This window comes from Hemibagrus wyckioides, linkage group LG06, assembly GCF_019097595.1.
Source record: "Hemibagrus wyckioides isolate EC202008001 linkage group LG06, SWU_Hwy_1.0, whole genome shotgun sequence".
NCBI lineage: Eukaryota > Metazoa > Chordata > Actinopteri > Siluriformes > Bagridae > Hemibagrus > Hemibagrus wyckioides.
This window is the reverse complement of record NC_080715.1, coordinates 28,861,340-28,876,854: the sequence shown is the minus strand read 5'-3', so window position 1 is coordinate 28,876,854 and position 15,515 is coordinate 28,861,340. Positions and strand designations below refer to the sequence as shown.

Below are 15,515 nucleotides of genomic sequence, written 5' to 3'. Positions count from 1 at the left end.
GAGTGAGTGAGTTTTTGTGTCTGTGTGTGTGTGTGAGAGAGAGAGTGTGTGTGTGAAAGAGAGTGAGTGAGTTTTTATGTGTCTGTGTGTGTGAAAGAGAGTGAGTGAGTTTTTGTGTCTGTGTGTGTGTGTGTGAGAGAGAGAGTGTGTGTGTGAAAGAGAGTGAGTGAGTTTTTATGTGTCTGTGTGTGTGTGAGAGAGTGTGTGTGTGTGTGTGAAAGAGAGTGAGTGAGTTTTTATGTCTGTGTGAGAGAGAGAGAGAGTGTGTGAAAGAGAGTGAGTGAGTTTTTATGTGTGTGTGTGTGTGAGAGTGTGTGAGAGAGAGAGTGTGTGTGTGAAAGAGAGTGAGTGAGTTTTTATGTGTCTGTGTGTGTGTGTGTGTGAGAGAGAGAGAGTGTGTGTGTGTGTGTGTGTGTGAGAGAGTGAGTGAGTTTTTGTGTGTGAGAGAGAGTTTGTGTGTGAGAGTGTGACAGTATTGTGTGTGTGTGAGAGAGTTTGTGTGAGAGTGTGAGTATTGTGTGTGTGAGACTCTGTGAGAGTAGTGTGTGTGTGTGTGTGAGAGAGACTGTGTGAGAGTACTGTGTGTGTGTGAGACTCTGAGAGTATTGTGTGTGTGTGAGATTCTGTGTGAGGGTATTGTGTGTGTGTGTGTGAGAGACTCTGTGTGAGGGTATTGTGTGTGTGTGTGAGACTCTGTGTGAGAGTATTGCGTGTGAGACTCTGTGTGAGAGTATTGTGTGTGTGAGTGTGAGACTCTGTGTGAGTATTGTGTGTGTGTGAGACTCTGTGTGAGCGTATTGTGTGTGTGTGTGTGAGAGAGACTCTGTGTGAGAGTATTGTGTGTGTGTGTGAGACTCTGTGTGAGAGTATTGCGTGTGTGAGACTCTGTGTGAGAGTATTGTGAGTGTGAGACTCTGTGTGAGAGTATTGTATGTGTGTGAGATTCTGTGTGAGGGTATTGTGTGTGTGTGTGAGAGACTCTGTGTGAGGGTATTGTGTGTGTGTGAGACTCTGTGAGAGTATTGCATGTGTGAGACTCTGTGTGAGAGTATTGTGTGTGTGAGTGTGAGACTCTGTGTGAGAGTATTGTGTGTGTGTGAGACTCTGTGTGAGAGTATTGCGTGTGTGAGACTCTGTGTGAGAGTATTGTGTGTGTGTGAGACTCTGTGTGAGAGTATTGTGTTTGTGTGAGATTCTGTGTGAGAGTATTGTGTTTGTGTGAGATTCTGTGTGAGGGTATTGTGTGTGTGTGTGTGAGAGACTCTGTGTGAGGGTATTGTGTGTGTGTGAGACTCTGTGTGAGAGTATTGTGTGTGTGTGTGTGAGACTCTGTGTGAGTATTGTGTGTGTGAGACTCTGTGTGAGCGTATTGTGTGTGTGTGTGTGAGACTGTGTGAGAGTATTGTGTGTGTGTGTGTGAGACTCTGTGTGAGTATTGTGTGTGTGTGTGTGAGACTCTGTGTGAGCGTATTGTGTGTGTGTGTGTGAGAGAGACTCTGTGTGAGAGTATTGTGTGTGTGTGTGAGACTCTGTGTGAGAGTATTGCGTGTGTGAGACTCTGTGTGAGAGTATTGTGAGTGTGAGACTCTGTGTGAGAGTATTGTGTGTGTGTGAGATTCTGTGTGAGGGTATTGTGTGTGTGTGTGAGAGACTCTGTGTGAGGGTATTGTGTGTGTGTGAGACTCTGTGTGAGAGTATTGCATGTGTGAGACTCTGTGTGAGAGTATTGTGTGTGTGAGTGTGAGACTCTGTGTGAGAGTATTGTGTGTGTGTGAGACTCTGTGTGAGAGTATTGTGTTTGTGTGAGATTCTGTGTGAGGGTATTGTGTGTGTGTGTGAGAGACTCTGTGTGAGGGTATTGTGTGTGTGTGAGACTCTGTGTGAGAGTATTGTGTGTGTGTGTGTGTGTGAGACTCTGTGTGAGTATTGTGTGTGTGAGACTCTGTGTGAGCGTATTGTGTGTGTGAGACTCTGTGTGAGAGTATTGTGTGTGTGTGAGATTCTGTGTGAGGGTATTGTGTGTGTGTGTGAGAGACTCTGTGTGAGGGTATTGTGTGTGTGTGAGACTCTGTGAGAGTATTGCATGTGTGAGACTCTGTGTGAGAGTATTGTGTGTGTGAGTGTGAGACTCTGTGTGAGAGTATTGTGTGTGTGTGAGACTCTGTGTGAGAGTATTGCGTGTGTGAGACTCTGTGTGAGAGTATTGTGTGTGTGTGAGACTCTGTGTGAGAGTATTGTGTTTGTGTGAGATTCTGTGTGAGAGTATTGTGTTTGTGTGAGATTCTGTGTGAGGGTATTGTGTGTGTGTGTGTGAGAGACTCTGTGTGAGGGTATTGTGTGTGTGTGAGACTCTGTGTGAGAGTATTGTGTGTGTGTGTGTGAGACTCTGTGTGAGTATTGTGTGTGTGTGAGACTCTGTGTGAGCGTATTGTGTGTGTGTGTGTGAGACTGTGTGAGAGTATTGTGTGTGTGTGTGTGAGACTCTGTGTGAGTATTGTGTGTGTGTGTGTGAGACTCTGTGTGAGCGTATTGTGTGTGTGTGTGTGAGAGAGACTCTGTGTGAGAGTATTGTGTGTGTGTGTGAGACTCTGTGTGAGAGTATTGCGTGTGTGAGACTCTGTGTGAGAGTATTGTGAGTGTGAGACTCTGTGTGAGAGTATTGTGTGTGTGTGAGATTCTGTGTGAGGGTATTGTGTGTGTGTGTGAGAGACTCTGTGTGAGGGTATTGTGTGTGTGTGAGACTCTGTGTGAGAGTATTGCATGTGTGAGACTCTGTGTGAGAGTATTGTGTGTGTGAGTGTGAGACTCTGTGTGAGAGTATTGTGTGTGTGTGAGACTGTGTGAGAGTATTGTGTTTGTGTGAGATTCTGTGTGAGGGTATTGTGTGTGTGTGTGTGAGAGACTCTGTGTGAGGGTATTGTGTGTGTGTGAGACTCTGTGTGAGAGTATTGTGTGTGTGTGTGTGTGTGAGACTCTGTGTGAGTATTGTGTGTGTGAGACTCTGTGTGAGCGTATTGTGTGTGTGAGACTCTGTGTGAGAGTATTGTGTGTGTGTGAGACTCTGTGTGAGAGTATTGTGTGTGTGTGAGACTCTGTGTGAGAGTATTGTGTGTGTGTGAGACTCTGTGTGAGAGTATTGTGTGTGTGTGAGACTCTGTGTGAGAGTACTGTGTGTGTGAGAGACTCTGTGAGAGTATTGTGTGTGTGTGTGTGTGTGTGTGTGTGAGAGAGACTCTGTGTGAGAGTATTGTGTGTGTGAGACTCTGTGTGAGAGTATTGTATGTGTGTGTGTGTGTGTGAGACTCTGTGTGAGAGTATTGTGTGTGTGTGAGACTCTGTGTGAGAATATTGTGTGTGTGTGTGTGAGACTCTGTGTGAGAGTATTGTGTGTGTGTGAGACTCTGTGTGAGAGTATTGTGTGTGAGAGACTCTGTGAGAGTATTGTGTGTGTGTGTGTGTGAGACTCTGTGTGAGAGTATTGTGTGTGTGAGACTCTGTGTGAGAATATTGTGTGTGTGTGTGTGTGTGTGACTCTGTGTGAGAGTATTGTGTGTGTGAGAGACTCTGTGAGAGTATTGTGTGTGTGTGTGTGTGAGACTCTGTGTGAGAGTATTGTGTGTGTGAGACTCTGTGTGAGAATATTGTGTGTGTGTGTGTGTGACTCTGTGTGAGAGTATTGTGTGTGTGAGAGACTCTGTGAGAGTATTGTGTGTGTGTGTGTGTGTGTGAGACTCTGTGTGAGAGTATTGTGTGTGTGTGAGACTCTGTGTGAGAGTATTGTGTGTGTGTGTGTGTGAGACTCTGTGTGAGAGTATTGTGTGTGTGAGACTCTGTGTGAGAATATTGTGTGTGTGTGTGTGTGACTCTGTGTGAGAGTATTGTGTGTGTGTGAGACTCTGTGTGAGAGTATTGTGTGTGTGTGAGACTCTGTGTGAGAGTATTGTGTGTGTGTGAGACTCTGTGTGAGAATATTGTGTGTGTGTGTGTGTGTGTGTGAGACTCTGTGTGAGAGTATTGTGTGTGTGTGTGAGAGACTCTGTGTGAGAGTATTGTGTGTGTATGTGTGTGAGACTCTGTGTGAGAGTATTGTGTGTGTGTGAGACTCTGTGTGAGAGTATTGTGTGTGTGTGTGTGAGACTCTGTGTGAGAGTATTGTGTGTGTATGTGTGTGAGACTCTGTGTGAGAGTATTGTGTGTGTGTGTGAGACTCTGTGTGAGAGTATTGTGTGTGTGTGAGACTCTGTGTGAGAATATTGTGTGTGTGTGTGTGTGTGTGTGTGAGACTCTGTGTGAGAGTATTGTGTGTGTGTGAGACTCTGTGTGAGAGTATTGTGTGTGTGTGAGACTCTGTGTGAGAGTATTGTGTGTGTGTGAGACTCTGTGTGAGAGTATTGTGTGTGTGTGAGACTCTGTGTGAGAGTATTGTGTGTGTGTGAGACTCTGTGTGAGAGTATTGTGTGTGTGTGTGTGTGAGACTCTGTGTGAGAGTATTGTGTGTGTATGTGTGTGAGACTCTGTGTGAGAGTATTGTGTGTGTGAGACTCTGTGTGAGAGTATTGTGTGTGTGTGTGTGTGTGAGACTCTGTGTGAGAGTATTGTCTGTGTATGTGTGTGAGACTCTGTGTGAGAGTATTGTGTGTGTGTGTGAGACTCTGTGTGAGAGTATTGTGTGTGTGTGTGAGACTCTGTGTGAGAATATTGTGTGTGTGTGTGTGAGACTCTGTGTGAGAGTATTGTGTGTGTGTGTGTGTGTGTGAGAGACTCTGTGTGAGAGTATTGTGTGTGTGTGTGTGTGAGACTCTGTGTGAGAGTATTGTGTGTGTGTGTGAGACTCTGTGTGAGAGTATTGTGTGTGTGAGACTCTGTGTGAGAGTATTGTGTGTGTGTGTGTGTGTGTGAGAGACTCTGTGTGAGAGTATTGTGTGTGTGTGTGTGTGAGACTCTGTGTGAGAGTATTGTGTGTGTGTGTGAGACTCTGTGTGAGAGTATTGTGTGTGTGAGACTCTGTGTGAGAGTATTGTGTGTGTGTGTGTGTGTGTGAGAGACTCTGTGTGAGAGTATTGTGTGTGTGTGTGTGTGAGACTCTGTGTGAGAGTATTGTGTGTGTGTGTGAGACTCTGTGTGAGAGTATTGTGTGTGTGAGAGAGAGAGAAAGTGGAAAAAAAAGCAATACTCAGGATAATTACGGTTTTGTCCTTTTTGGTCAAGATTTCCTCTGTTAATGATAGAAGAGTCTCAGTGTAGAGATTTGGACTTGCCTAACACACTCATCAAACGTCACACAAATGTCAGCAGGTTGAGAAGCAAAAAATCTCTTGCTCCACGTCTTTAACTTCACGCTGACGAGACGGTAAAGGCTGAGGAGCACATTCTCAGGCAGGAGACCAAATATCCCACATCCTTCTGCCTCGGTCTTATTCTTTGCTGGCCAGAATTTGACCCATTTATAGCTTTTACTTTTATAAAGCCAAATAATATAGATGGATATATATTTATATAGAAGTCTGGCACTGTGAGAGGTAAGAGCTGGACACTTATTCATCTTCATAAGCGCCTTATACCTCCGCCCTCTACATCCTCGTCTGACGGATAACGTGGAATTATCCCACGGCGCTATTCTGCAGACCGTCCTGGGAGATTAAGGAACGGGGGATTTAGAAAGAAAAGGAGAGTGTCTTAAGCACAGAGAGACCCCCCCCCCTTCCCAAATCTAGTTTATGTATGGTCTTGTTTTTAACTGCAGGGGGCGAAGCTGATGAGGAAAGGTAGCGTATTCTCTCTGCTTTTACCGCTGTCCTACAAAGCGCTCTAATTTCTCTCGGGCAGACGCACCGATGTTTTGTTGTTATTGTTTTGTTTTGTTTTTTTCTTTTCCCTGAACTCTCCGAGCTCGGCTATTGTGCTAAACGGCCCCCTTTAGCTGAAGATGGCCTCTAAATTTAGCCGTCTTTAATTGTGCTTAGCCAAGCATAATTTGGCATTTTGGCTTTAATTGCCATCTCCCTCTGGGTGGAAAAGGGAGACTCGTCGATATGATGAATGAGGTGGCTTAAAAATATGACAGCGCTTTTGAACCCTCCGAGCAGCCCCCTCCGCTTCCGACGCCACCAACTCGCATCGTTTCCACCATCACTCCAGGCTCTGCATTACGAGTCTGACATCTTCTTACTATACCAACCTGCATTAACGTACCTGTATTCGTACCTTCAGTTTCATCCAAACCATTCGTGATAAATGGTTAAAAAGCTTCGCTAACGTGAGCCAGCAAGACCTAGCATTTTAATCGACTAAATCATCAGCTAGCAAAGTTCCAGTAAAGTGAAATACTGTAAATATCCACGGATACACGATTCATCTCGTACCGAATCCGGAAGCGGCTCTCGTATACAGAGGTGCAGGCCTAACACTAATTCACAGTTGATTGAAGTCTTTGCTATAGCGTAAACGTCTCAGTAAACACCCTGTGATGAAACGTGATCAGATCAGCTTGTAGAAATCTCCCTCCTCCTTCTCCTCTTCCTCCTCCTCCTCCTCCTCCTCCTCTCTCCCTTAAGTCTCCGAGCCGCCTCATTTCTGTAAAACTCGGATCATTATGTCTTGTTGCTCCGTCTCCTAGTAATTATCGACCATGCAAGTGCACAGTACTTCCGCAGACAGGCGGAAAGGTCACGCCGAGAAAGTTCGCCGCTGGAATTTGTCAGCCGGTTCATTTACAAAGGCAGCGGCTGACAAGCCCGCACGCTCGTTTCTCACCGCTGGGATTATTCATGCACCCGTATCTCTTTGCCAATAAAGAAATAAAAACGATGAGGGTGAAATAAAGGATGAGACTCTACTTCTCTTTCTCCTCTCATTTTCATTCATGCTTACAGGATGTTGCTAGATCTGGGTTAAGGTAAAGGGGTGGAATCAAGAAACTTATGTTTTTTTTAATGAATTAAACACACATTTTTATTAAAGATTAAAGACTGTTAAGGAATAGAATTGATCATGCCTTGAATTGCTAATTGCGGAGATTTAACAGCTTTGTTCATGGTGAAATCTTTTAATATCATTTATAACGCTAGTGCGATATTTTCACTAAAAATGTGAAAAAACAAAGATTTTTCTAATCTAATATAAGACATAATTCTAATATAACGTAATCGGAGGAAACATCACCAGACATGGGGGGCAGATGGTAATGTCGTGTGGAGATGATTAAATCGTTAAAAGTCTTTTACACACGGCCTCGCCCGAATAGATCGATCTGATTGGTCAGAATCGAGGGTCTGGATGTGGTTTCTATGGTAACAGCTCAGATGACACTCTATGTGGAGAAGTTTTCTGTGAAGTCACGTTTATTTTTGGGATCCAGAGCTTAGTGTTTCTTGTTAGTACTTTTAGACTTCCATATATGGAGATTGTAAGAAAAATCCAACGTTAGGGCATGAAGGCAGCTCGTGATCTTCACCCTTGTCCCTTGCTAGCTGTATAGATCGTATATCTGCAATTTATGGTCTGTTTTTTACACAGAATGTTTTTTATTCTGTAAAATGCTTTCGCATGAGATTCAGTCCTCGAAGACAGATTGCTTTCACTATACACCGATGGACAGATCAGATTTTCAGCCTCCGTGTCCTGATATTTACATCCAGATGTTTCGGAGTATGTTCGAAAACACCCATTATTTAAGCGAATAAATATATTGTGACAAGTGTTTCTTGTTGCCCAGATGTGCTCTGATTGATTGATTGATTGATTGATTGATTGATTCATTCATTCATTCATTCATTCATTCATCTGTGAAAAATGCATTTGTTAATAAGGATAAACCAACATGAAGACCAATGAGCTGTCTACAGGAGAAAAGCATAGCCAATACAAAAAGTGGCTGGAAAAAGAAAGAAAGAAAGCATTTATACAATGAGACATGGAAGAGTTTAGCCCGGGAAAACAATAGCCGTAAACATTAACAACAGCAAGAACAACCACCACATCCACGTCTTCAGTGTCATTTGTTTTGCCATTCCGATACTTTTGAATGAAGCGGTATAACAGCAACATTTCCTGATTCAGTAAGCTGTACATTTAGCACATGGCTTTTTCCTTAGACTTTATGTACTAATGAGCAAGAAGTAAACCACCTGACCAAGCAGTTTTAAGTTTTTTCTAGCAATTCAGGGTAATTAAGGCTCCACAATCCAGGGCTTGTTAATTGCCGCACATGTGATCAGTCAGTTATAACACTTACATTACTGAAAAATTCAGTACTATTAAGCATTCAACGTGGAAAGATCATTTTCAGGATGTAGTCAAGGTCATCTAAGGTCATTGTCTTCCACAAAAAAAAAATTTAAAAAATAAATCACAAAAATAACGTAGCGCTGAAACCGCAGTGTGATGTAATGTCCGCATCAAGTGGAAGAACGGAAGCTGTGGGGATTAGAAAAATGCCGACTCTTTACGGTAAGATTTTCCAGATCAGACGGACCTTACTGAGCAGTGAGCGACAGATTGCGCCTGAGGATCTATTGTTTAATGATTCTTAACAAAATTAATAATGGAAGAGATTTCCGTGGAAGAATAATGCAGCATTGCTTTTTGTACTGGGCACTAAATAGGAGCATCCTGCAGATTTCTAAACACTGGCGATGATTTAGCAAAAAGTCTGACGTCAAATATCTAAGTTTGTTAACCGTGTGTGTGTGTTTGAAACTCCCTCAGGCGGCCAATCCTGGCTGTTCCCTGGAGGATTTTGTGCGCTGGTACTCGCCAAGAGACTACGTGGAGGAGGAAGTGAGTGATGATGCGGGCGGGACGGTGGTCCAGGGATCCCTGAGTGCCAGGATGAAGATTCCGGGCAACATGTGGGTAGAAGCATGGGAGAGTGCCAAGGCCACGCCAGCACGCCGGCAGAGACGGCTGTTCGACGACACTAAAGAGGCCGAGAGGGTACGCTTCATGCATCATTTCTCCTCAGCTGCTAGGAGCCGGTGTGTAGAAACATCTTTAGTCGCTTCATTTTGGACTGACAGCAGAATGACTGATAAGCAAGGCACTGAGGAGCCGGTGTCCTGCAGTATGCCATGTGTCTCATCGTATTACCGCTGAATTAAAATAAAAAAGAAAAAGATTTCAGGATCATTTTCAGGTAATATGTAAGGACGCCTGGGCAGAGTGATTCGAAAAGACGTTTATTTGACAGATGGTTTCAACTAAAGAACTAAGAAATTTCCTGCATACAGTCGAGCAGCTGAACAGTGCTCTCTCTCTCTCTTTTAACGTTCATTTAAAGCAGTCTAAATTCTTGCACCGTCCCTAGTTCCTTCAAGGACTCCTGTGTGAAAGCGATAACAATTAGCTAGATTCCCTTTCGAATGCTGCAGAAGCTCCTTCAGTCTCAAGGACTCTTTGAAGTCCTGTCCCATCTGCATGCCACCTGCGCAATGGAAAAAAAAAATCTGTACCCAGTTGCTGCAGTGATCAAATGCAGGCTCAAGCAAATCCCGAGTGTTTGCGCGCCTGCAGAAGCGGTAAAATGGGTCAGAACGCAAAGCGTGGGCAAGGTGTCCTTTCCCACGCGCCAAGTTGAAGGGGAGTTCAGGAGAACTGTTGCCAGTATGAAGGTCGTCATCGCCTCGTGTCCTTCAGCAGTCTGTTAAGCTCTTTTGGGGAAACACGAAGTGGAAGGTTTATTTTGAATTCATTTACTGATTTAATTTCGTGCCCCCTTTACATTTTTTTTTTTTCACCGCTCTAGTAACTCGTCCTAGCCAATGACGCATTTTGCTTTGGTCTAATACAGAGAGTAGCCTCCAGCAGGTCACCGAGACACTTCTACTTTATTTTTCTCTTTTTTTTTAGGTGATTGAAATGGGGACAGCATGCAAAATATTAAATATTAAATCCACCTGTTGTTATTATTATTTTTATTTTATTTATTTATTTATTTTCTATCTATCTATCTATCTATCTAGATTTGGGGGCTCATTTATCTCCACAAACTCATTATTACAGAAATGCTAATTGGAGCAGGATTCCTGCCGCCTCATGCTCACTTTCCCTCACCGTTATCAGTGGAGATGGGTTTATTAATGATAAGGTTGCCAATGTTGCAGTTTTCCACCAACATAGACACACTGTCTGTTTTTACACTTTACATATTTCTATGATGTACAGAACTATTTCTGTAGAAGATAGAAAGAAAGATTTCTCTCTGTTTGAATCTCTGTTGTGATTTAGTTAGGAGAAACCTGACAATCCTAGTTAATGATATTAACTCTTTTTTTTTTTTTTTTTGCATAAGGATAGAATAAAGGTCCTTTTAAAGGAGCTTCTGGACAGCGCACTGAGATGATTGTGTATGTTGCTGACCCCCAAAATTCTAGCTTGTTGGTGATTGAAATGGGAACAGCACTCAAAATTATTTATGATAAAACCTTCTAACTCCACCTGTTATTTGTATTGTGTTTCAAGGGTAAGGAATGGACTGGTGTCAAACTGTAGACACTTAATTTATGTGTGTGTGTGTGTTTATTTGTGTAGGTGCTGCACTATCTGGCAGTGCAGAAACCTTCTGACCTCACACGACACCTGCTGCCCTGCATCGTCCACGCTGCTATACTGAAAGTGAAGGAGGAAGGTGAGCGCACTCAAGGTTACTCACATGAAAGCCCAGCTGAAGTGTTTGTGTAACTGTCATTGTTTGTGTGTAAGGGTTTTTTTGGTTTGTTTTTGGTGTTTAAATGAAGCTTCTTGTTTCTCTGCCATCACACACACACACACACACAGAAGTGGTTGAGGACATCCCTTCGGTGCGGAAAATCATCCCTCAGGTCATCTCTCATGCCAGTAAGCTGCTTCGTCACCCCAGTCCTGATCTCAAGAAACTAGAGGTTAGGCCTAAAAGTCAGCCATGTTCATGTTAAAAATGGCACACACTTTAAATACCAGGCCTAATCTTTTCACACTTTGGCTTTTATTCTCAGGATACTATTAACCAGATCACCATGCTGGAGGCCACCATTGCCCGAGCTCGCTCTCTCAGAGCTAAGTTTGGCCTGGGGAAAGGAGAGAAAGGAGAGGACACAGAGGATCTCGAGCTGTACGTATCCTATCAGATATTTTTGTTTGATATAGAAACATAACTTTGAATCAGTGGCAGTTCATTTATGGGTGCAGATGATGCACCTCTAGTTTTTACTTTACGTCTGGTCAATGATTTAAAAAATTATTTGTTTGTTTTTTTAATTGTTATTATTTTCTTTCTTTTTCTTTCTTTCTTTTATATTTATTTATTTTTTTTGTTATATTGATTCCTCTACATTTTGGGGCTAATTTATTTTCACAGACTCATTGTTACAGAAATGCTAATAGAGGCTCATTGGAGCAGGATTGTTCACTTTTTCTCAATATTATCAGTGGAGATGGAGAGGAATTTATTAATGACAGGGTTGCCAAGGTTGTGGTTTTCCACCAACATGGAAGTATGTAAAGTGTAAAAGCAGACAGCTTGTCTGTGATGTACAGAATTATTTATTTTGTAAGGAAGAGGAAAAATAAGAAAGAAGGAAGATCTCTCTCTCTCTCTCTCTCTCTCTCTCTCTCTCTCTCTCTGTGTTTCCTAACGCATGAATTGTCTTTTGTATGGTTTGGGGAAACCCTGGCAACCCTGGTTAATGATATTAACTATTTTTTTGCTTGAGAATAGAATAAAGATCCTTCTAAACAAGCTGCTGGACAGCGCACTGGGATGACTGTGTATGTTGCTGACCCCCAAAATTCGCTAGCTAGTAGCTTAAAGCACATGTTTATGCACTTTAAAAAAGAAAAAAAAAAGTTTTATTGTTGTTAACGCCGTCCAGTTTCCTCAAAAATATTGTTGATTTAAATCATAGTGGTTTTGTAAAATTGTTCTCTGTTTCTGAGAATTGTGTAGCCGTAATATTTCCGAGTCAAAATAATAGCCGAGCTGGTAATCAACAGATTACTCAGGGGCTCTGAAACAACAATAACTCCTCTCAAAGAAAAGAGCAATTTCGTTTTCAAAAGCCCCACTGAGTATACAAGAGCTATTAAAGCAAACTTCTTTAATAGATCCCTGAAGTAAAGCTAAATCCCTTTCATAGATCACCCCGCTCTGAAGGAATGACCAAGTGCTAGGAGGATATCATTATAGATGACCAGGCCTGCTTCTCGGCATATGTCAGCGCCGCAGAGTGTTTGTTCTGCACAAGCCAAACCCGAAATAGATTCCCGCTTAGATGTGTAGAAGGAAGCGTCATGACCGGTGACCTGCCAGAGCCGCCGAGGCCGCCGGAGAACGGCACGCGGCTTTGACGGGTTCAGCCATGGTCATGTCACACAAAAGGCTTGCGAGCCTCGTTAGATCCCAGGGGTCAGCTGGAGGTTAGCATGGGCTAGGACAGGAGAAGCTCGCCAGCCTCATTAAGGAGAAACTCACTGCTCCTGAGGAAGGGGATGAGTGTCTGAGAGAGGGATATACCATGTATATGTATTTAAATAAACAAGCCTTTGTGTAAGAAGATGCTGAGAATAATAGTAAAGAAAACGACTGACTTTTTATTTTATTGTGAGAAAAGGTGAATGGTTTCTGAGCACAGCTTTTCAAACACGTCTGGCTGAACTGAAAAAACTGCACCAGACACATTTTTTTGTGTTTGTGTTGTAATGAGTCAGACTTTTTTTTTTTTGCGCTTGAGGTATAGGAGAGTGTTTTCCGGTTCGCTTGGTACTAAAATGAGATGAATCGAGCAAGTGCAATTATGAAAGCATCCGTATTTTTTTTCCCCTGCATTTCAGATTCCGTTTTACTCACCTCCGTCTCCATCTTGCTCTGTTTCTCGACATATCTCTTATACATAAACAAAAAATAAATAAATAAAAAGTTGTATGCATATATTGAGGTTTCTGTACGTATACATCATTCGTTTCTTTCCTTCTGCTTCCTCAGGTTCGTGAGCTCTCTGTTAGAAGAGCCCGAGGTGGCCGTGATTGGCGCAGGGCGGGGCCCGGCAGGCAGCATCATCCATAAATTGTTTGTCAGTGCTCAACGGGTAAACACTCCACTTGCTTACACACACACACACACTGCCTCCAGAGACCCTTTTCTGAGTCCTGGACTGTCGCATGAGCCACGGCAGCCTCTGGGTCAAGGAAAGAGCTTGAGCAGAAAAATCTCTCCCATTGATTGGCAGCCTGTAGGGGGTGTGGCTAAGAAGCATGACAGCCAATAAATAACATTGCACCTGGCCTGTTTTTGCAGATTGCCTTTGAGCTCACTCGGGACAGCTGATGTGTTGCGCTGCATGTGTTGCAAATGTTGAACTTCCTGTTTTGTTTTGTTTTGTTTTGTTTCCCCAACCGAAGATGATACTGTAAGGGTTTAAAAGATCATCCAAAAACAGGAGAAAAAGGATCTAACTTGTGATATTCTTTGCTTTAAATTTCCACGAGAAGATCTGACATGCTTCGGCATCTCGTGAGTGCTCGATCCAGAGATCATCAAGTGCATTAAATCATAAGGAATGAGCAGTAAATGAGAAGAGCCATCATTCATCGCGTGTAGACTATTTTGAAATAATAGACTGTTAGGAGGGGGAAAAAAAGTGCTCTCACCGGTATACTCGAGCTGTTTTTAGCTGTTCGTCATAATTAACTAAATTAATTAAATGAAGCAGATATCTGGGTTTCATTTAGAGTGCTTTAATGTGACACAGAGGTAATTTAACACGTTGGCCGAGCTACTTGTTTAAAAAGGAAATAATAATAATAAAAAAAAAAGAAAAAGAAAAACGCCCGCTCATCTCCACAAGCAGAAAATAAAAAGCACTTGATGGCAAAGCATAAAAGCATGAAATTGTTTTGAGATGAGACCTGAAACCTTCCTTCATTCACTGATGAGTGCCTTTGTGTTTTCTGTAAGACGCAGCGTCATAATACTTTTACCATCCCCTCGTCAACACCCTCTGACACCAAGCCCTGACACGCCGGACTGAATACTGTCACAATCTCTGTAAAGCTGTACCGAGATGTACAGTTTCATGATGGCTCGAAATTGAAAGAAGGAAGGAAAGAGAAAGAAAGTGGAAAAGAAAGGAAGGAAAAGGAGGGAAGAATTGAAGGAAAAGGAGGGAGAGAAGGATTGAAGGAAAAGGGAGGATTGAAGGAAAAGGGAGGAAAGAAGGAAGGCTTGGAAAAGGAGGAGAGGATTGAAGGAAAAGGAGGGAGGGAAGGATTAAAGAAAAAGGAAGGAGGCAAAGAAGGAAGGAATTAAAAGGAAGGAAGCAAAGAAGGAAGGAAGGATTGAAGGAAAAGGAAGGAGGGCAGGAATGAAGGAAAAGAAAGGAAGGAAGGATTGAAGGAAAAGGAAGGAAGGATTGAAGGAAAAGGAAGGAAGGAAGTATTGAAGGAACAGAAAAGAAGGAAGGATTGAAGGAAAAGAAAAGAGGGATGTGAAGAGGAAAGAGGGATGTGGAAGGAAGGAAGGAAGGAAGGAGGGCAGGAATGAAGGAAAAGAAAGGAGGGCAGGAATGAAGGAAAAGGAAGGAAGGAATGAAGGAAAAGGAAGGAAGGATTGAAGGAGAAGGAAGGAAGGATTGAAGGAACAGGAAAGAAGGAAGGATTGAAGGAACAGGAAAGAAGCAAGGATTGAAGGAAAAGAAAAGAGGGATGTGAAGAGGAAAGAGGGATATGAAAGGAAGGAAGGAAAGAAGTAATCGGATGGATGGAAGTAGATAGATGGATGGATGGATGGATGGAAGGAAGGATGTAGAAGGATGGAAGGAAGGAAGGATGGATGGAAGGAAGGATGTACAAGGATGGATGGAAGAATAAAAGGAAGGTACAAAGGGAGTAAAAGAGAGAAAGGTTTCCTCTAATCGGTTTTCCAAGATGAACTAAAAACAGGGTTTTTTGACTCAAGACCTGAACTTGAATCGATCCTGTTCACTTGATAATTCTGTCATACACACTAGTAATGAGAATCCTGTTTAAATTACCTTCAGTGTAAACAATGAAATCATGCTTTTAATTAAAAAAAATACATATATAATATTCGTATGTAAACTATACATAATACACTGATCAGTCATAACATTAAATCCACTGACTGGTGAAGTGAATATCATTGATCTCATTAAAGTGTCAGTGGGTGGGATTTATTAAACAGGAAGTGAACAGTCAGGTGTTAAATCTGATGTGTTGGAAGCAGGAAAAACGGGCAGGCGTAAGGATCACAGTGACTTTGACAAGCACCACATTGTGACGGCCAGACGACTGAGTCAGAGCATCTCCAAAGCAGTAGGTCATGCGGGGTTGTTCCCAGGATGCAGTGGTCAGTACATACCAAAAGTGCTTCAAGGAAGGAAAGCGGTGACCCAGTAACAGGGGTCATTGCACCGAGGCTCACTGATGCACACTGGGAGTGAAGGCTAGCCCGTCTGATCCCATTCCACAGAAGAGCTACAGCTGAAAAAGTTAAGGCTGGCTCTGATAAAACAGCACCATGCCTC

At 42.8% G+C, this 15,515-nt stretch overlaps 1 protein-coding gene across 2 annotated transcripts in view; it reads left to right on the top strand.

Annotated features, from left to right (window-relative positions):
• rab3gap1 (RAB3 GTPase activating protein subunit 1) overlaps positions 1-15,515 on the top strand; it is an 87,112-nt gene that overhangs the window by 66,452 nt on the left and 5,145 nt on the right. For both annotated transcript variants that reach the window (XM_058390814.1, XM_058390813.1), the window contains exons 19-23: positions 8,707-8,934; positions 10,528-10,624; positions 10,774-10,877; positions 10,971-11,086; positions 12,956-13,058. In XM_058390814.1, coding sequence (XP_058246797.1) covers positions 8,707-8,934; positions 10,528-10,624; positions 10,774-10,877; positions 10,971-11,086; positions 12,956-13,058 — 648 coding nt within the window. The remainder of the gene's footprint in view (positions 1-8,706; positions 8,935-10,527; positions 10,625-10,773; positions 10,878-10,970; positions 11,087-12,955; positions 13,059-15,515) is intronic.